At 40.4% G+C, this 20956-nt stretch overlaps 1 protein-coding gene across 2 annotated transcripts in view; it reads left to right on the plus strand.

Annotated features, from left to right (window-relative positions):
* The first annotated feature begins 389 nt into the window (after positions 1 to 389).
* The window catches only part of nup153 (nucleoporin 153), a 22231-nt gene continuing 1664 nt past the window's right edge, over positions 390 to 20956 (plus strand). The window contains exons 1-22 of one of the 2 annotated variants that reach the window (XM_085395386.1): positions 390 to 518; positions 4960 to 5179; positions 5267 to 5542; positions 6369 to 6508; positions 8302 to 8430; positions 10076 to 10192; positions 10355 to 10402; positions 10567 to 10620; positions 12993 to 13130; positions 13248 to 13300; positions 13572 to 13704; positions 13815 to 13976; positions 14157 to 14246; positions 14324 to 14408; positions 16525 to 16626; positions 16714 to 17361; positions 17543 to 17722; positions 17863 to 18807; positions 19211 to 19681; positions 19780 to 19998; positions 20089 to 20275; positions 20911 to 20956. The exon at positions 20911 to 20956 is cut by the window's right edge and continues 1664 nt beyond it. In XM_085395386.1, the coding sequence (XP_085251512.1) occupies positions 390 to 518; positions 4960 to 5179; positions 5267 to 5542; positions 6369 to 6508; positions 8302 to 8430; positions 10076 to 10192; positions 10355 to 10402; positions 10567 to 10620; positions 12993 to 13130; positions 13248 to 13300; positions 13572 to 13704; positions 13815 to 13976; positions 14157 to 14246; positions 14324 to 14408; positions 16525 to 16626; positions 16714 to 17361; positions 17543 to 17722; positions 17863 to 18807; positions 19211 to 19681; positions 19780 to 19998; positions 20089 to 20275; positions 20911 to 20956 (4572 nt within the window). The remainder of the gene's footprint in view (positions 519 to 4959; positions 5180 to 5266; positions 5543 to 6368; positions 6509 to 8301; positions 8431 to 10075; positions 10193 to 10354; positions 10403 to 10566; positions 10621 to 12992; positions 13131 to 13247; positions 13301 to 13571; positions 13705 to 13814; positions 13977 to 14156; positions 14247 to 14323; positions 14409 to 16524; positions 16627 to 16713; positions 17362 to 17542; positions 17723 to 17862; positions 18808 to 19210; positions 19682 to 19779; positions 19999 to 20088; positions 20276 to 20910) is intronic. The other variant, XM_085395388.1, reaches the window with a different exon arrangement.

Here is a 20956-nt window from a genome sequence, read left to right on the forward strand (position 1 = left end):
AACCTGAAATTATTTGGAATTCTTAAGTCAATATTTGGAATGACAGACAACAGAAAATATTTTTCTTTTTTCAGTGGCAGAAACAAGCTTCCATATCCCTCCCCCCTACAACATCATTTAAAAAAAAATCCTGAAAATGCCTAGACAAAAGGAAAAAAACTCATTTTTCCCCTTACAAATATATGTTGTTTAACCGTATACTTGTGATTTTTTATTTATTTATTTTTTGGTCAATGTAAATGTACAAATGTCCTTATAATTACTCGTATTACCCTTATGATAATAATTATCTCCATGATGCCATAGGCTTGACCTGTCGAGTTTACCTCCTTTGTTAGGTTGTGCAACTACATTTCCCATAGTTCCTTTGAGAGTGGCTACTGTGTTGGATGACAGCTATCCGGCGCCGAAACACCGAAAGATACTCAGACGACAGAGCCATGGCGGCCACGGGTGGAGGGAAAATTAGAAGCAGGAGATATCATATTGCCGCTAAACCTTACGCCAAGAGTAAACAGGTAAACAGAATGAACAATTTAAGTTTAAAGCCCGTTTCGAGGACCGTACAGTGACTGTAATGCTTGTATTCTTGAGGTCTTGTTATTGTTTAGTTGGAGACATTTTGTGGCCTGCAGTTAGTGCTCGTGGCCTCCACGCGCTGCTAGCATGCACAGGAAATGCTAACGGCTAAAGGCTAGCTAACTAGCTCATAGGTTAGCAAAAGCAGGCGGGCTTGACAGTCAAATCGCAACACGGTGTGTCATTTACATTAGGTTACGAGTGTTGATTAAGTGCTCATTCACATGCGAGAAGTTGAGATGGCCAACATTTGTTGAAGTCGTGAGTTTTTAACTGTTAACAAAGTTCGTAGAAAGCGAGGAAGTAGGATTCTAGCCGTTAGCCGATGGAGCTAGTGCTAGTGGACGCTAGTTTCGGGGAACGGCGCATTGTTGTCCTCGGTTCTTAAGTTTTGAGGCGTCATACTGTTGCAGGTAGACGTGGCAAGATGGTTTGGTTCTAAGTAACAACTGTCTCGGGGTACACATAACTGTTTTCCATTTTAAGCTTGTGTTGGTGGGCTGGGTGGAAACCTTTTAAGTGCTAGGCACCGTTAGCCAAATCAAAGCCAGCTGAACTGCGCAGAGAGCATTGGCTGCTTGGAAACCCACATGGTTACCTTAGTGGGTATATTTGCCGCCTGGACAGCGGTATTGTTGGCTTTAAGACCACCCTGTGATCTTAATGGTGGCTAAGACTATCTTGTGTACTTTTGTGTTTTTGTCAGTTTAAAAAAAAACTCCAGTTAACTACAAGTGTATTGGCTACTGGAGTGCAAATTAACTGGAAATCTTTCTTCCTTTCTTTCTTTTTTTCGAGAAATATACAATCGACTTTCCTTGACAATCGTCTTTAATAGTCGTAGTTGTACAATCATCAGCACCAGCACAAAGTTGTCACATTTATGACTTTCAAGTAAGACAGGATTTTGGATAGATATTATTAATGATCAAGATATATTGATTATACAAACAAAATACTACACATTTTTTAATTCGACTCTTCTGGGTTTCATGGTTTTTGTTTTCCTCCCGTGTTTGATGCTCTGGATCAGGTAATATCACAAATCAAGTATAATCAACATGTTTCTATCAAGCATTATAATTGATTGCATTCATACGACTATGTTTGACTCTTTACAAGTTGTGGCAGTGATTTATTAAGCTGCTAATTGACCAGAATCCAATTCAGGGTCACAAGGGCAGAGGGCTGGAGCCCATCCCAACTGTCATAGAACGACAGGTAGGGTACTCCCTGGGCAGGTCGCCAGACTGTTATAGGGATAATGCATATACACAGAAAAACATTCACACTTCTACCTAAAAGCACCAGTTAACCAACAGCAGAAAAAGAAGATTCATGTAATTTTCCAAGCTCTGCTGTTGTCGTGCCAGTGTCATGTTACAGCTCTTAACAGCATATCTCACATAATCAGCAACCCAGATTTTGCATAATTCAGCATTGATCCCATGGCAATGTACCCTTTTGACTTCGCACATAGTGTTAAAATAGAAATGGCATTCATGGTAACAATGAAGACAAGTACATGAAACTGTGGCATGAAACACAAAAAGAAGTTGAATAGTTTTTCATCTCTGTAACATGCGAGTCAAGGTTAAGTCTTTTTAAATTGTGCATCGATTCAATAGCACATGATGCAGAAGTGTTTGAACTTTCATATTTAAGTAAAGTCTCACTCACCCTCAAACAACAATTACCCAAATCTTATTTACAGTTTAAAAGATAGGTTTAATTTTTCATCATCAGTTTTGTTTACACAACACTTTGTTGAGAAAGCAGAAGGAGCTTGGTAAGACATGCAGTGTTTGTGCTGTTTCTGTCTTGATTCACTTCTAGGATTGCAATTCTTCAAAACAGTCGGGCTGGCTTCACTATAAGAGCACAAATTTAATTAGATATTGTTCACTTCAGGCTTCTCGAGGTTGACGTGCAGTTCGTGCAACACTCTTGGGTCTTAGCTATGCTACTGTGTCTACAGTTATGATTTTTTTTTTTTTTTTTTTAAAAAGCAACACTATGGTGGTGCTTATGCTCATTTTTCACATTTTATACACATGTGAATACACTAGTGTATTTGCACACAGGGTAAAGTACAGGGTGCCCCACAGGTGTGTGGCATAGATAAGGAGGAAGGAAGGAGCATATATAGCTTATCAAGTGTTGAAAGTCACTGCGGGGTACATGGTGTCTCCAAAAGATGCACTTGCAAGCTGGTGCTTTTCCTCAGAGCTTCCTTTTCTGCCTTCTCTTATCACAAACAGCATTGATGTCTTAATATGAAGACACCCAAGTACAGCAATAACACCAGACTTTACATTAAATAAATGTTTTCAATAAACGTCTTCTTGCATCAAAAGACCACCAATTTAGAATCCACTTAGTCACTTATCACATCACCTGTTCAAAAAGCTTAAATCTGAAGAAGACTAATCTTTTCACCTGCTGTTTCAGGTTACACACTGAAAATAAGGCTGCTAGGCTGAGTTTTTTTTTGTTTTCTTTTGTTTTTAAGAACAAACCAAAAGTAAAATGGTCTGTGTGCTGAAAGTCTATTTGCCACATAGCTTCAAATTTGGCAGGTTCTTGTTAAACTTAGCTACAGGCTGAGAGATCGGTCAGTCCTCTCTCTGGAACTGTTTTCACATTTGGTGTCTCTGGTCAGGATGCTTTCTGAAGTTTCCTTTTCTCACATTTTGCAGTCAGTATGAAACAGTTCATATCAGACATATTAACACTGCTGGAAATATTCTGTTTGGTTTAGCTGATGAAGCTAGCAGAGCATAAATGAGTTAGGACGCAGGCAAGACTGCTCAATAGTGCACTGGACTGTCCTCACATCAGCTCAGTCTGACCTCACACAAACTTTTGGGTGGATATTTTTCATTTGAATTGATTAATGTGTAGAAAAATTTCCCAAGATCGATATGTGAAAACACCCTTTTTACCTTCTTAGTATGAAGATTAGCTTGCCAGTATGCCAAAGAGACAGAACTACAGTTATGTCATTACTTTACACTAAAACAAGAAGAGTGCTATCAATGAGGGCACAGTGTTCCTCGTGTTTAGGTTGTATTTTGTGGCAGAGGCAGGGAGTATATGCACACTGCAATAGCAGTTGCTCATGGGCATAAATTCTTAACTTGTAACGTGCCATGTGAAAACCTGTATAAAGTTCAAATTTTTTTATTAAAAAAAATTCTAAAATGTAAGAACTTATAGATTAACATGCAAAAAAAGTTTAATTTATCTGTGTTTAATTGTTTTCCATGACTTTTTAACTCAAAGATGTCAAATTATGACCGATGTTTATTGTGGTTTAATAATTACACAAATTGTCACCTGTAGTATGTTCATAAATAATTAAACTTCTGATAATGTGCATTATCATAGCTTATATTTCGGAAAAAATCACTAAGCACTAATTAGCTGCTCTCCACTGAGTGTCTCCTGCTGTGGATGAGTTTCATCATTGTGGACTGCAGTTGCTAATGGTCGAGCTCGCTTTGTAGCCTTAGTGAGCTGTGTGTAGAGGTCCATGACCAAGCTCTCTAGTTGCTGTAGTTTCTAGTTAAAGTGAATCACAGTTCTTCTGCAGGACAAATTAAGGACTGCTGTTGTCAACTGCAGTCCAAGATGGGGAAGTTGGAATACAAGGCCCAGAGCTAAATTGCATAGACTGATGAGCTACCGAGTAGGGAGACAAGAATGAGGGGAACTAAATTAATTGTAGATTGTTTTGTTCTCAGAGATGGCTTAAAAAAGTTACAAATCATAAAATGTGTGTCCCAGTATAACTGGGTGTTGAAATGCATTTACTTTCTATGCATGGTATTTAGAAGATTTGACTCCTCTGCATCGACAGGAATTCATCCAGTGTTTGACCTGAGTACAGTGCAGAACGTCACTTGCTCAGTGTTTCACAGAAGCATGCACAGTGCCTGACCCAATTTCTGTGCTTGTTTTGTTTTGCGCCAGTGAAGACGAATAGAGTCTCATTGCAAATGACGGGCTGTGCACTTGATTCAAATAAAAAAATCCAATGTATAGCTGTAGTTTGCTAATCTGCAATGTCCAGGGTTTTTATGACTCGGTTATGTGGAGTTGATTTACCACAAGTTTATTAGGTCTTTTGACTGAGTATGGGATTTTTTTGTGTTTTGGTGTTAAAAGTGAAAAATCCACAAGACTCAACTAGCAACACTTTTAGCAGGGAATTTTATTTTACATACATTGCATAGTGTCCAGTGCTAGTTGTCAAAGGAATTTTCAAATGAAACAGCTGCAAATACTGACTTGGTTTGTTTTTTATGTTTAATTTAAATATTATTTATTTTACACCCTTATTGACTCTTTCCTCTCCCCTCCTCTTGGTTTTATCAGCAGCAGTCAGGCCTCATCAGTCGAGTGACAGACACAGTAAAGAGCATCGTTCCTTCCTGGCTGCAGAAATATTTCAAGAATGGCGATGCTCCTGAAGGAGGAGTGGATATACATGGGACAGAGCAAAACTGCAAACCGCCTCCTCCTCCTAATGGTAGCGAAGAGGGACCACCTCCCCTCGATGGACGTGACTCCCCAGAGCCAAGTACTAGTAACACAGGTGAGGGGTCTTTCAGATCATATGGTTAGTGGTGATATTTTTTTTGTATTGCTGAGCTCACCTGTCACATTTGTCCTTTTTACACAGAGCCCTCAACAAGCAGAGCATCCCTGAACTTTCAGGAATATGTGCTCTCGCGACCTCCTCTTAGTCGCTCCCATCTCCACTTCACCCCACTGGATGCCTCCTCCCCAACTTTGGGGGCTTCCAGTAGCCTCTTCTCACAGCCCTCCACCTCCTCAGCCCCTGGACCCTTTTCCACTGGCTTTTCCTTGGTAAAAGAGATTAAGGATAACCTGTCACAGCATGAAGATGATAACATCTCCACCACAAGTGGATTCTCCTCCCGTGCATCTGACAAGGGTAAATAGATGGCAGATTTGTGTGTTTAAGTGTTTTGTAATGTAATCTGACATAATGTAAATATTTAAAAAGTGGCAGCTACAAACATGAAATCCGCAATGTTCTGCATACACTCGCTTTTCCTCCAAAGTGGGTTGAGATAGTGGAGCAGTTAGAAGAAATTTAATTCTCAGTTGATGAGTGAATTGAGCCTCAGTGTTGAGTTCTTTGGATCTGTTGTGCCGTTAAACCGGTCTGTGTTCAGACTATTTGGCTACTGTTGTTTAAATGTAAACACACAACTACAACCCCATATATAGCCTTGACCGCAATGTGTTGGACTTCCATACATTTGCATATGCAAAGCTGATTTCTTTATTCCAGGACTCTACCCTTTGAATACTGTTTGTTCGTGGGATGAAACCATGTTTAGCACAGCTAGTAAGGTAATTACAGGATGAAGAAAGGGAGTCTGAACAGATTTGACGTAAAAGTTATAATTTGAGTTGATTTTTATGATCTTCTTATAAACATTGTTTTTCTCGCCTCAGACTAAGCAGAACTGGTGATTTTGCTTTTTGGATACATTTTTAGATTAAAATGCAATCAAATAAGTATTGCATATGTGGATGGGCAGTTCAGGTAGAGGGGATCTAGTATATACAAACAACTCAGCCACATAACCAAAACAAAGTGCTGTAATTAAAATAAATAAATAAATTACATTTTATATCCCACACTTTTTGGACAGATTTTCAAAGCCCTATAGAGCCACGGCTAGAAGCTAGATTAACACACTAGTGCTCTCTTGAATTATAGAGATTTTCAGTATCTCTTTCTTTTTCAGATGTCCCCACTTCTAAAACGGCATCACTTCCTCAGCTTTGGTCCCCGGAGACAGACAGAACAAACTCTGGACCTCAACCTTCCCAGTCCAGCCTGAAAAAGCCTGCTTTCAACCTGTCTGTCTTTGGAACATCATCCAATGTGAGTGTTTGTCTGTCCAACAAGATCCTGAATCTCTCAGCATGTAATGTTTCTAAAAAGCTCTTAAAAAAAGAGTTTCATACATGTTTTACCAGGGTGCCATGAGATGAGTGAGGAACATGATTGGGTGAAGCTTGCTTATCACAACAGCTTCATGTAAATGTGCTGATCTTTGCTTCGAAGTGCAGTCAAATGTTGATCCTTCGAGCTCTAAATTATAAATTTACAGTGATATTTTTGTTGGATAATATTAGGGCGATTATTTTGATAGTCGACTAGTTACCGATTATTTTTACGATTAGTCGACTAATCAGATCATGCATCTATTGGACGTACAACGTACAGCTTATTGCACCAGCATGCATCTGCTCTTATATAACTATCATTAGCTTACAGTTTTAAGTGTTTAAGGTATGTGCTAACTAAAAATAAAGACAAGATGATAGTTTATTACATTTTAATGAAATTTGCTGATTGTCTCGGTGAAGTTTAATAAACTCAGCCATCTGCTCCTTGCTATCTAAAATATAACAGGACACTGGAGTATATTCTCTACCATCTCACACTTCTGATGATCAGTTGTCTGCTTGACGTTTATACATCTGTGTGAAAACTATAACTTTAATCTCAGCCAAACCGATTTACTCAGGAACAAATAAAATACTGAAAAAAGCCAAACAACATTGTTAAGTTATCTAAGTGACTTGTACATCACGTTTGACCTGAGTAGCGAAAGAGGGCGGTGGGTTTGAAAACAATTTGCCGGGAGTTCGGTGTTCTCACGGGCTCTAGTGAGCCTTGAACCCCGGCTAGCTATCGAGCTGGTGGGTAACAGACGTCTCCGAAAACGTCGGAGCGCTTTTGAAAATATGTGGTGTCTTGATAAACTGAGCAGATATTTGAGGTTTACACAGCTACATTCTCGCCTGAAAATATGCTAAACGTTTATTTTGTGACCCAGAAAGAATAATAAGAGTAATATTAAAACTAACTAGCTGCCGCCATTGTTGGAAACTGAGCAGGGCCGCGCTATGAATTCTGGGACACAGCTTCTTCTTCTTCGGGGTTTAACGGCAGCTGGCATCCTTGTACATGCAGTGCTGCCATCTTCTGTTTCAGTCCGCTATTACACTCTTAAATTCTACTACTTATTCCTGCATCTTTTGGGATCTTACAAAGTCGACTATTAAATTAGTCGTCAACAATTTTGATAGTCGACTAATCGTGGCAGCCCTAGATAATATGTAAAATCACTGTTACTATCCCTCTAAGAGACAATATCTTGTTTACAAGATTACTTTAGTAATGTTAGGCTGCTTTACATTTACTTTTTGAGGCCAACCAATTCATAGCAAGTAGCATTGCTGTTCATTCTAGCTCTGATTTTAATAAGACAAAACAACAGTTGAATATTTAAACAAAAAAGTAAGAGTAACGCCTAATACAAGTCTGAGCTTGTCGGACATGTTTTAGGAAGCTCTAATGTAACAGTTAGTAATTCCCTGTAAAACCACATGAGATTATAATAAATTAACTTCTAAGAATATGTGAAAGCTATGGTTTGACCAGTAAAAGTCATAGTATACCTTTGACTTTCATTGTATATTGAAGGCACTATAACACATATTTGCAGTTTAACTTTGCACTTGATTTATTTTGAAATGTTTTTCTTATTTCATGAGTTAAAGTAAAGTAAATCATAACAAATAGCCCTCTCATAAATTAGGATAATAACTAATTTAGGAATGTATGAAAAAATGACTCAGAATTATATTTACCTTCCTCCGTTCCAGTCCACTTTAAACAGCACTGTGCTGAACTCTAGCCAGCTTGGAGATTCACCCTTCTACCCCGGGAAGACCACCTATGGTGGTGCAGCTGCAGTCAGGAGCTTGCGCAGTCGTCCTGGAACACCGTATCAGGTGAGCAAGATGATGGTCATGTATGGTGTTAAAACAGAAGCTTTTATTGTTACCATGGCACCGAGTAGCAGTCTATCGCAGTAGGTCTTATGCGTTGTATTTTATTTATTTATTTTTTATTTGGTTGGTACACCCTTGTAAAACATAATATTCATGCATTCACTCTGTTACATTTACAGGTGTGCTTGCATTTATTTTTAATGTAGCTTGTGTTGAATAAAACAGTGAAAACATGGGTTGCACTGAAGTATATTTTTAATCTTGTAATAAAAAGTGTCTATATATCAGGAGTTTTTGGATTGTCTAACATTGTAGTAGTTTGCAGTAGTTTCTGAGGGTCGGATTTGATCCAGAAAAACACATGAATGCCCTGCTAATATAGACTGTTGTTATGGTAGTGTAATGTAGTCCGGCTTATCCAGGTAGACAGTTTTATCTAATAAAGTCCTTTTTTTTCTTCTTCTTCTTCTTTTTTTGTCTGGCTGATGTTAGGATTATCTGCTTTTGTGACCACAGTGATTGGTACCAGATGTAGCACGTAGCTAGCCAACCTTGGCTTGATTGTTTGCTAATGTTGCCTTTGGCAAAATGGCACTCAAAACCACAGCAGTTTTGTGTTTGTTGAGTTTGTGTTGGAGTCTGTTTGGTGGAAGCTATTAGGACTGTGTGGTATGATTAAAATCTCATATCCTGATATGTTTCTGTTTTACATGAGAAATTTTGTACTCAGGACTGAACATTACTCATTCATATACGATTATTTGTCTCTTTTATTTAAAACTCATGAGCAACTGTTTAAGAATGTAAAAATGCGACTTTATAAAGTCTAAAATACTTCTTAAAACTAAATGATTAAAGACCCAGCATAAAATATTATTATACAAAACATCAAATATAAACATTGTACCTTAAAGGTTCACTCTAGGATTTATTTTGACCATGTGATGGTTCTTTTGTTTCTCATTCGTAAACTTGCTCCATATTCGTTCATATGGTTCTTTCATAGGTGGTCGAATAGGTTTGTGGTGGCCCGTTTTGCGGACCACTGTGCAGCATAATATGCAAAGTACAGTTTGGTCTCTGTCAGACTTTCTGTAACTAAACAAAGTTCTTGATACAGAGGTAGTTCCTGGGTTAGCAGTAAGATCCTTCATTTGTCTCAACTCACCGTTCTCTCTTTCCGAGCTACAATGTGTGTTCTGTCTCAGCTCCACTCGTCATTCTGGTATTCATGTTTCTGTTTGCATCCATGTGTTGCCATGTAAGATTGCCCACCATAATACAAATGATGATGAAAATATCGCTGTAAACGGTGTATTTGGCAACACAAGGAAATATATAAGTGGTTACTGGAATCCATTTCAAAGCTGTTGTTGCTTACTTTTGGTGATGTGAATGAGAAGGAGGCACAGCATTCAATTTTTGTCCTGCGCACAGACACCAGTCCACACGCTGTTGGGTGTAAAATGCTAGAGAGGTTAAAGGTATAATATGCTCATATATTGGCAATAATTGTGTTTAATAAACAATAAATGTTGCATAGAGCATGTTTAAGATGTTGGAGTAAGTTGTTTGTTTGTGATACTGACATTATAGTTTGAATATTGATTAAACTGTAGACTGAAGTAGTTTATCTGATATGCAGGCCCCGGTGAGGAGACAGATCAAGGCCAAGCCTGCTGGTGCTCAGCCCTGCGGGGTAACCAGCGCCACAGCCAGACGCATCCTGCAGTCTTTGGAGCGCATGTCGAGCCCACTTGCTGTGAGTACACACATGCAAGATGAAATTATACTTTTTATTATACTAGTTTGGTGTCCCACACGGAAGTGAATATGCAAATATAAACATTGTCGAAATGTTCTGGCAGGTGTTCCTGCTTAAAATCTTTAAACCTGATGGACATTTATTTGTCTTCATTTACAGGATGCCAAGCGAATCCCTGCAGCAGCCTCATCCCCCTTACTGTCACCAGTAAGAGCTTTTAATATTCAGCATACACATCTGTGACACTTTGTACATTGCAGCACATGATGTGAGGATAAACACCCCAGACATTGAGAAGCTGGTTTATATTATTTTGTTATACTGACACCACATCCAGCCCAAAAAGTTCTCACTTGAGTTCTGTCTTGCAGCCAGTGGATGGTGTAAATCCAGATGCGTTACATCTCCTGTCTAAAAGGAAACGGGTAAGTACCAGTTTTAGAATATATGTGGCCATCAAAATTTTAGTTAGCTCATAGCTGTCCAATTTTAGCCTTGTACCTCTGGTTCGTTAATAACGGTGTTGAATGTGGGTGAAAGCTTGTGGTTGCAGATCAACATCTACATTTCTCAAGTGTCCTCTGCAGTGTGCTTAGTGATACAAACAGGAGATCATTGTACAAGTGCAGCAGCACTTGTTGCAATTTGTCTTCATGTCATTTCTGTCCCCTACCGGTTTGGTCTCCTTTACGCTTATTAACGGGAGTCTCCTCAGCTGTTCCTCACTCTGTGTGTATCTCTTATGTGTCCTCACACACCTGTGAGCAAAACTCTGGCAGGCTCATGAAATGGTGTTAATGTGCGCTGTATTAAGTGCTGTCCATTGTTAAATTGTGCCAGCTCTGGAATGAACTTGTCCTCAGTAATAACTGTCAGGCGTTGCCAGCTGTAACAGCTGCAGTGCAGAACAATGGTGTATTCACCCTTACAGGTCTGAACAAGAAACCCTGCTTACCCAAACCAGGGCTTTCATGTGTAATTTCTGTTTTACTCTTGGCATGGTTCAAAATATAACCAAGCAGTTACTAGAATTTTCTTGGTTATGCCTCTTGAGGCAGTGGTATTTTATTTTTGTTTTTCTTTTAGTCTTACATAAGCAATCCTGATACGAACCCCATATTTTTAAATTAAAATATAATCTTGACAGTCCTCTGTGGGTCCACATTGCAATTTCTTTATGACAGCATCTGAAGGATTGCTATAAAGTTATCTTTGAAGTACAATTTTATGTATGTTTAGTAGAGCTGGGCGATATGAGATTTTTTCATATCACGATATGTTTTTTTCATTTCAGGCGATAACGATATCTATCACGATATAAGCCAAATAACTATATTCGTAAGATTTAAATGTGCCGTTGCTCACAAGTAAAATGTGAAATAATCAGCAGCTTGTTTTTATTTAAATATTTATTTCCCATAATAAGTTCAACAGGGTAGATGTACTTAAGGAACATGAGACTTTTTCAGATAAATAAAGGCAAATATTGCAAACTACACAAAAGGCAGCCGCTAAAGCGTTTAAGTTTCAAAATAGAACAAACGAAACAGACTAAATTGTCAATTCCACTTAGAAACAAAATATTAATTCTAAAAATAAATCTTAGTTTGTTTTACAGAAGAACAGACAAAACTGACTAACTTTTGTCAATATCAAATAAACTGAGAACTAAAAGGAAATTCTCAATCTCTCCTTGTTGTATAGCTTAGCTTTTCAAACAGTTTTAACAGTTACTTTAGTCTGACAAAAGCCGAATGACGAATTAGCGCTTCCAGTCAGAGACTGAGGCTACGTCCACACGTACACGGGTATTTTTGAAAACGGAGATTTTCCGTTTTCGTTTTAAAAAATAATCCCGTCCACACATAAAGGCAGAAATGAAGGAAAACGCTGCTATGAACATGCCAAAGCAGCAGGTGGCGCTAGATTCCTAACCGTGCAGAAATGTTGGCCAATCAGAAGTCTAGAAGCCTCGGTGGGAAAAAGTAAACAAAGCTGGGGCATAGAAGCAGAACCGAGTCGTATGTGTGGAGGGACAGTAACTGTGTATATGTAAGCATTTAAACACTGCAGAGAGTACAATTAACAGTAACAGTATTGTAGAAATTCATTTCACCGAAACAATAACGTGGCGCACAGTGTGACGCATGCACCAGTTTATTGTATTTCCAGACTTGCTTTCGGCACAATTTACAGTGCACGCTACTCTGTTTTTTGTCAGACTTGAAATAGCCGAAATACCTTCACACTACGGAACTTCTATGGCTCTTCCGTTTGACAATCTCTCCGGCATTGGAACCATCATCTGTTTTCTCTTCGGTCACGCTCGGTTGATTTTTGTAGTCGGCACACTCATTTCCTCCATTACGCGCTGGCTCCATTACCCGCTGGCTGCTTCCCAAACAAACACACGTGCGGCTTGGCACTTGTGCTGTACGTAACAAGCCACGCGACGTGACGCTGCGGCTGTGATTGGTTCGGCTCTGCGCTACTTAATTTGGATTGGCTGACCTTTTTTTTTTCTTTTTTTTTTTTTCTTTGAGGACAAGAGCGGCGAGGTCTATCGCGATAGCTTAATTTCTCTATCGAGTAAAAGTTATATCGCGATACATATCGTTATCGTTCTATCGCCCAGCTCTAATGTTTAGAGAAGTTGATGTTCACATTTCAGATCGGTTTCATTTTTGAGTAGAAAGGAATGAACTGTTTCTGAATATGGACACAGAAAAGACCAAGAATCAAACACTGCCCTCTCAGTTAACTCTATTTTTATTTTTTTTTTTTCTCCTAAATCCAGATGGACTCTAACCTTCCACCGGTGCAAAAACTTGTGGTTCCTGCTGCTTCTGTGTCAGGAAACCGCTCTGTGTCCTTCAGGCCTACTTTAACCCCCGGAGGAGTGACTCGAGCTGTAGACAGGACTGCAAGAGATACGGTTAGTTGCACGGTGGTGCCTCCCGCCATGATATTTCTGTATTTGACTGTAGCCAGTCAGAATATATCAAATATAAAAACTGTTTGTAATCCCTTTGTTTTTGCATTATTCCCATAGCACACAAGACAATCACCACAGCTTCCTGAAGCGACCCCAGGTCCATCTCAAAGGTAAAACAGTGACTCTGATTAATCAGGTTCAAGTCTAACTTAAGAACGATGTTCCTGTCTCTGAGAAACTGAGGTAACAGTTTCCTCAGTCCATTTACTATTCTTACATTTTCAGATTTATGTCCTGCTTAAAAATCTTGTTTAGAATTTATCTCACAAATTAATTTATTTTAGTCAATTTATTCAAAGTAAGAAAACACGACAAGTTAAATGATTCAAATGGTTGTTTATACCTGTATTTGTTGTTTGTTTTTGTTGTTGTTTTTTTTAGCACAAAGAGTTCTAGTGGACCAGTTTATCCTCTGTCCAGCACACCTGCAGTCAGCAGCGTGAGCTCTGGAGGAGGAAAGATGAAGAGAGGGAAGACCAGTGCTCGGCCCTCCTCCAAACGTCTGGAAGATGAGGTGAGATCTTGATTTATCTAATCGTGATCTTTTTGTAAGTTATCACAGTCTTCATCCAGTAAGAGAAACAAAGGTATAACGTGTTGCTTCTGCTTGTTTTCTGACTGCAGGTTGCGGAGGTGCCAGAGCTCCCGGCCATTTTACTTCCCATCAGCACATCTGCATTACCCACCTTCAGCTTCTCTTCTCCTTTGCCGCCGCTCAACACTTCCACTAGCTCCTCTCCCAAGATCCCAGCTGTTACTCCTGTTAAGGAAACAGTCCCAGATAAGGTACGTCTTAAAGCATCCAAGCGTTTTTCTGTCATAAAACTGCGAGTCTCAATTGTTAATTGACATCAAAACAAACTTTGAACTAGTTCAACTTGACTTTACTGGTGAGTAAGTGACTGAAATAATGCTTTTCAGTCAGCACCAATTAGGGTTTTTTTTTTTTCTTTTCACTTTTTACAGGATCCACCAAGAGCCTCAACACCACTTTTCACATTTTCCTCCCCTATTGTCAAAACCACTGCTGCTAGCCCACCTTCCTTTTCCCCCTCTGTAAGTATTTTTTCTACTTTTTTAATAATTACACAACCTTGCTTTAGAAGGTTAAATTGATAATTGTCTCTCTGTAGGCTGGATTTACTTTTAGTGCACCTGTAGCCAAGCTGGGTCCTTCTATGGTGAATGGAAAGCTGACCACGCCCATAGCAGCAGCAGGTAAGTGTTTTGTGTCACAAAAATGCCAGAGGCCCTTTCACATACATTGTGACAGTATATTTAAAATAGTGCTGTCAGCATTAATCTCGTTAAAATGACGTTAACACCATAACTGCATTAATGTGGCAAATCTGTTAACAAGTTGCCGCGGATTGCCCTGTGCGTAGGGCAGCAAGGCGTCAACGTGTCAGCGCGGTTAGCTCGTTAATGGATATTTGCCTCGTTAATGCAGTTATGGCGTTAACCTAATTTTCACAAGATTAATGCTGGCAGCACTATTTGATTGTATTGAGCAAAGTGCAGCATGGTGTCGGCTGGTGAGCACTTGCTAATGTGTGTTGTACTGAAATTTTACTGTTGTGCAGTGTGATGTGTATCTGCACGACAGTTAGAAAAGATGGTGAGCAGCCACAAAGAAGACACAGTACAGTCAGAGTGAAGCACCCATTTTGCGCGGTTCCTTCTACTGAAATGATTTATGATAAATGGACTCATACTTGTATGTAGGGCTGGGCCATATTATACCGTTCACAATGTTAGGCAAGAAAATTAAAAAAATCAGAAAAGAAAATATTGCGATAGAATATGGGTAAAACGCGCATGCGCAGTGCCTTTTTTCTTCATACGCACATGGCTGAAAAAGCATGGCGGCAACGGAGAATGAGAAGGGGAAAGCCAATCGTTGAGTGAAACGGATGACCCAGTTTGTAAAAATGGTGCCACTTCAGTGATGTGGAACTGGTTTGGTGTTTGTCTGTCAGATACCCACCAAGTATACCCACCAAGGACTTTACCAGGTGTAACTATGAAGGTTAACTTCCAGGCATCCATGAAAACAGAATTTATTAATTTAACGGAGTTAGAAGTTAGCAGGAAGCTAGCGGAAGTTAGCTCGCTAGTTTCGCTAGTTACCTAAGCATGATATTGCATGTTCTGACTGAGAGATTTCTGAAAAAATTCAAACGTACAGCTCTGCTGTCACTTCCAACATAAATGAAGACAAAAAACTAAACAGCAGTGACGTTTGTAGGGTTACTGAAGTTGGGCTAGGTGGTATATAATGATGTGCTACGTGATCGCTAGCGACACAGCTATGTTAGCATAACATAAACAGTGAAGCTGCAGGATAAACGCTAATACTTTTCCACTTAGTAAAAGCTAACGTGAGGGTTCCTGATGGTTAGAGACAAATGCAATCGCATGGCAGGATGCTGTAAACGGACCAAACTTCAGTCAGGAGAACAACTGAGATAATCCATCCACAATAGAAGGTTAGTCATTAATATACTGCAACAACATGGGAATAGAGCAGCTGTGATAGAATACAGCATTAATGAATCAATGTTACAGAAGCGGAGGAAGCAAGAAGAATGAGTTGAATAAAATTTGATTTATCTGACTGCTTTGTTTTGCTTAATGTGTCTTATAATCCCGTGCACCTTATGGTGCACTCTGAAAAAAAAAATGTATTTGACTTTTTTTATTTGGCACACTGCAGTTTAATGTTGCAAAGCACCTCTTTTTAACTTCAGTGGATATTATACATGGTTATGCTCAGGATATGTCAGCCCATTTCTACTGGAAATGCCTTTGGTTAAACTTTCAGCAAGGAATTTGCATTTGCACTGTTAAATTTTTATATAGCTTTAATGCACATTAAAAACAGCTGCTTGTTTAAGTGAAAATAAATGGATGGGTTTTTTGCACTAGTAAAGTTGTGGAGTTGTATTTTGTATTTTGTCTCGCATCAATTATATCGTCAGTTATATCGTTATCGCAAATTTTCAAATATATATCGTGATAAATATTTTTGGCCATATCACCCTGCTCTACTTGTATGCTTTCCTTCTACTCACATTGAGTATGCAAAACATTTCATACTACAAGTCCAATTCAGTACTTTTCCTCTATGCCTAAGCATTTTTCTAACATTCACATGCTGGTGTCTGACGTTTATTGGCAGAGGAGCGCTGTTCCGCACATGACGTCACCCTGTTAGAAGTAATTGTGGAGTGAGCTCTTTGAAGCCTAAATCATGAATTCTGGCTTCCTGTTAGTTTGTATCAACTGAGAAACCTTGAAATGAGTTTTTGGTCTCATGTTTTCATGTTTACAGTAAAAGCAGCTGTAAAAAAAAGCACAGAAGACTTTGAAGGACCTTTCAAACCAGCCAAGACCTTGAAGCAGGGCAGCGTCCTCGATCTTCTCAAAGCCCCTGGTTAGTCTTTGTATTTTGTGTTATCAAAAATTTTCAGATGTTTGACTTTGAAGTTCATTGCTTTAATTAATGTTCTGGTTTCTTCAGGTTTCGCCTCTCCAGTCGCTCAGATATCCCCAGCTCGCGATGCTACTCCCCAGCAGACGTCCACACAGTCCACTGCCCCCGCCTCCACCTCTGCAACCTCCTCCATTTCTTCAACGGGGTTTGGTGGTTTGTTCAAACCCTCAGCAGACTGGACCTGTGATGTCTGTTTGGTTCCGAACAAGCAGTCAGACACGAAGTGTGTTTGCTGCGCAGCCCCACAGCCCAAGTCTTCATCCAAATCCATGGACAGTAAACAGTCACCCTCCACCTCTGTTGGGCTGGAGAGCAGCAGCAGCACTAACACCACCTCTACCACTACAACCACAACAGGTTTTGGCACAATGTTTTCCAAACCTGCCGGCACCTGGGACTGTGATACCTGTCTTGTTATAAACAAACCGGATGCAGTAAAGTGCGTGGCCTGCGAAACGGCCAAACCCGGAACGGGACTCAAACCCTCACTGACTCTTTCTTCGGCCTTCTCGCCGGTTAAGACTGTATCTACTCCTGCAGCCGCAGTTTCTACAGAGTTCACCGGGTTTGGAGACAAATTTAAAAAACCTGAGGGTGCATGGGAATGTGATACCTGTATGGTGCAGAACAAAGCAGAGGACACAAAGTGTGTGGCCTGCACGAGTGCTAAACCAGGTAATGAATTAAAAATGTTGCTTTTCTGTTGCTGAATCTTGGCTTTAGGTTGCACCAGCTCTCCTTTGCAGTTTTTCAACTTATATATATATATATATATATATATATATAAATATATATATATATATATAAATAAATGTATTTATTTTTTTCCCTCATGATCTCATCATTGACTGTGCAGGAGCATCAGCAGGAGCCTCTTCATCAACCAGCAGTGCCCCTGTGTTGGGATTGGCAGAAAAGTTCAAGAAGCCGGAGGGAGCCTGGGAATGTGATGTCTGTCTTGTGCAGAATAAAGCATCTGATGTACAGTGTGTCGCCTGTCAGGCAGGCAAACCTGGAGCTAAAGTGGAACCCAAGGGTAATAAATGCACTCTACTTGCAGTATTTTTCAATAGCATGTAAATACTAGTTAAGTGTGTAGGGTACTAAAAGGTTTTCTCTTGTGTTGTTGTTTCATTACATCACTTTTCCCTCTTTAATTGTGTCCTCTCGTTTCAGCCTTTGGTTCTACTTTTGGTTCCTCAGCCAGTGGAACCTCAGGATCTTCTGCCTCTAGTACTGGAGGTTTTAAGTTTGGCACATCAGACAGTACTTCAGCATCTGGAGCAGGGGGTTTCAAATTTGGAGGCTCGCTCACTGAGTCGACCTCGTCTTCTTCATCAGGTGGATTCAAATTTGGAGTACCGTTTGGAAGCTCCTCATCAGAAACCACTTCTAAAGGCACTACTGCTACATCAGGGTTCAAATTTGGCAGCTCGTCTGAGAGCTTTAAATTTGGGGCTGCCTCTAGTGATGATAAAAAGTCAGACCAGCCTGCTGCAGGTTCTGGGTTTAAGTTTGGAGCTAGCGGTGGGATAGCGTTTGGAACTGGATCTTCTAGCACAGAAGGCAACTCTTCTAAGGGAGGCTTCACAATTGGACTTTCAAAACCCGAAGAGAAAACAACAGTCACCTCGACAACCTCCTCATCCTCCATTACTTTCACGCCTCCCTCCTCTCAAGAAAATAGTAACAGTAAAACATCTTCGAGTGACACAGCATATACAGACACCGGCTCAGGCAGCATCTCAGCAGCCACAGCCGGGTCTGTATTTGGGAGATTGGGGGAGCCGAGTTTGGCCACCAGTGCACCACAAGTAGTCCCTACTTTTGGGTCCTCACAGGCGGCTAAAGAACCCGCTGCTCCTACATTTACCTTTGGTAAGCCAGAGGAAAAGAAGGAAGCGGTTACCTCCTCTGCTCCGTCTACCTTCCTCTTTGCTGCTGCAAGTAAGGATGCAGATACTACACAGGCCTTCACTGGTGGCTTTTCGTTCAGCAAGCTCAATGCTCCAACAGAGCAACCTCCACCTGCTTTCACTTTTGGAAAGTCAACAGACAAGAATGAAACATCATCTTCAGAAGCCCCAAAGCCTACCTTCGCTTTTGGAAAAAGTGCTGCAGGTACTTAAATTTCTGTCACTTAACAGCACTTTGGGTAGATTGTGGTTTCTAGACCATTCATGCAGTTTCTTTTACTATCATAAAAAATGCTTAAGCAATTCTGGGATTCAGTATCTTGCTGCAGTTCAGTAGATTCATTTTATAAAATTTTAATCTTTTTCTTGCAAGAAGATGCCAAAGTATCCACGTTTTCACCCTGTGATTGTGTAGGTCTTTTGTGCTTAAAAAAAACATTCTACTCTCTCATTGTATTACTAAGACCTCAGGATGTGTGATAACCTGGAAACATCTGTTTGTCTTTCATTGCTATGACATGTGTGTTGGTGCCTTAAAAGGATACTGTGGGTTTAATTGCTGTTTTCTGCTGTTTTATTGATCTCTGTCATGATCTCGTCCTGCACAGAACCTGCTTCTGCTGCTCCAAAACCAGCTTTTTCTTTCCTGGCAAGTAAACCAACCAATGTCACCAACTCCACCACTTCATCGTCCTCCACCCCAACTCCCAGTCTGTTTGGTGCTGCCAGCGGCAGCAGCAGCAGCACCTCCACATCGGCCCCAGCTCCCTCTGCAGCTCCAAACACTTTCATGTTTGGTCAGCCTGCTGCGGCCTCCAGTGACGCTCCTCCAGCTAAAAACTTCATCTTTGGCCAGAGTCAGGACAGCCAGCCACCTGCCCCCTCAGCTGCGCCTCTCAACTCCACTTCTGCTCCTGCTCCAGCTCAGCCTTTCATCTTCGGTTCTCCAACCAATGCTGCTGCTGCTGCTGCTGCTGCTGCTCCTGCTCCTGCTCCTGCTCCTGCTCCTGCTGCTGCTGCTGCTGCTGCTCCCACCTTCAATTTTGGTGCAGCAGCGCCCTCTGCTGCCTCCTCATCAGGTCTGTAACTATGAAGTATCTACATCAGGTATTATAAGTGATCAATTTGTTTATGATCGACATATGTATTTATGTTTTCTATTCTTTTTCAATCACAGCTCCATCTGCAGGTCCAACCCCATTTGTCTTCAGCTCGGCTCCCTCTGCTGGGTTCGGGAACAACCAAACTCCTTCATTTGGATCATCTTTCGGATCTCCTTTCCCAGCCACACCTTCCCAGACCCCAGCTTTTGGGGCCAAACCCAATCCTCCCCCGGCCTTTGGACAGCAGAGTAACCCCACCCCTGTATTTGGGCAAGGTGCTAATCCCGCACCAGGTGAGTGGCTGGCTTTCGAGCCTCGTGATTTTAGTTGTGACATTAAAATGTAACACCTTTTTTTTTTTTTTTTTTTTTTTTTTAAATCAGGTGGAGGCTTTCAGTTTGGAGGAACCAGTGCATTTGGAGCTACAACCAACAACACCTCAGGTGTGTTTACTTTCGGAGCAGGATCTTCAGCCTCCCCTGCTCCCCCTGCCAACCCCTCTATCGCTCCCCAATCAGGTGCACCTGGAGGTGGATTCAACTTTGGGCAAACTCCGACTTTCAATATTGGGTATGTTGCTTTTTCTCAGTTTACAGCTAATATGTAAAGTTTTCCCAGTGTATGCACATCAAAACAGCTTAAATCCAAGTTAGCGTGCCTTAAATATCCTAAATTAAATATTTAAAGAGTGGTATTTGGGCTGCTATCTATAAGTGTATGTTAATAATAATAAAAATCAGATAGAAAAATGATACTACCATCGATGTATGTGAGATGCTGTCACTAGTTGCACCTGTCATTCGCTATCATTTGAGAACGAGGCGGCGTAGGGCCTTTAAATTGATACCATAGGTACATCGTCAAAACATCTTGGAAGAGTAAGACCATCAATGACCTCAACTTATCTTGTGAATGAGAGCACCTCAGGACAAGGTGAAACAGTATTTTGAAATTCATACCATAGGTATGAATTCTCCTAGCAGGCTGAGAGGTAGCACTGGCAGTCAGAATTTTTGCTTAAATGTTTTCTTAAGTGCTCCCCCAGGGGAGCATTGTATAATATGTATTCAGAAATAGAGTCAGCTGTCTGCAGTGCAGATATTTGATGTGCAGTTCGGTAGATTCAGCCACAAAGTATTTATGATTTTGTGTATGTGTGTATGTATGTGGTGATGCTCTAACGGGACTTGTGTCTGTTCCCACAGGTCTACAAAATCATTCACTGCTACTTCAGGTGGACAGCCAGCAATC

This window comes from Rhamphochromis longiceps, linkage group LG22, assembly GCF_057381845.1.
Source record: "Rhamphochromis longiceps isolate RC_006_pf linkage group LG22, R_longiceps_female_GT1.1, whole genome shotgun sequence".
NCBI lineage: Eukaryota > Metazoa > Chordata > Actinopteri > Cichliformes > Cichlidae > Rhamphochromis > Rhamphochromis longiceps.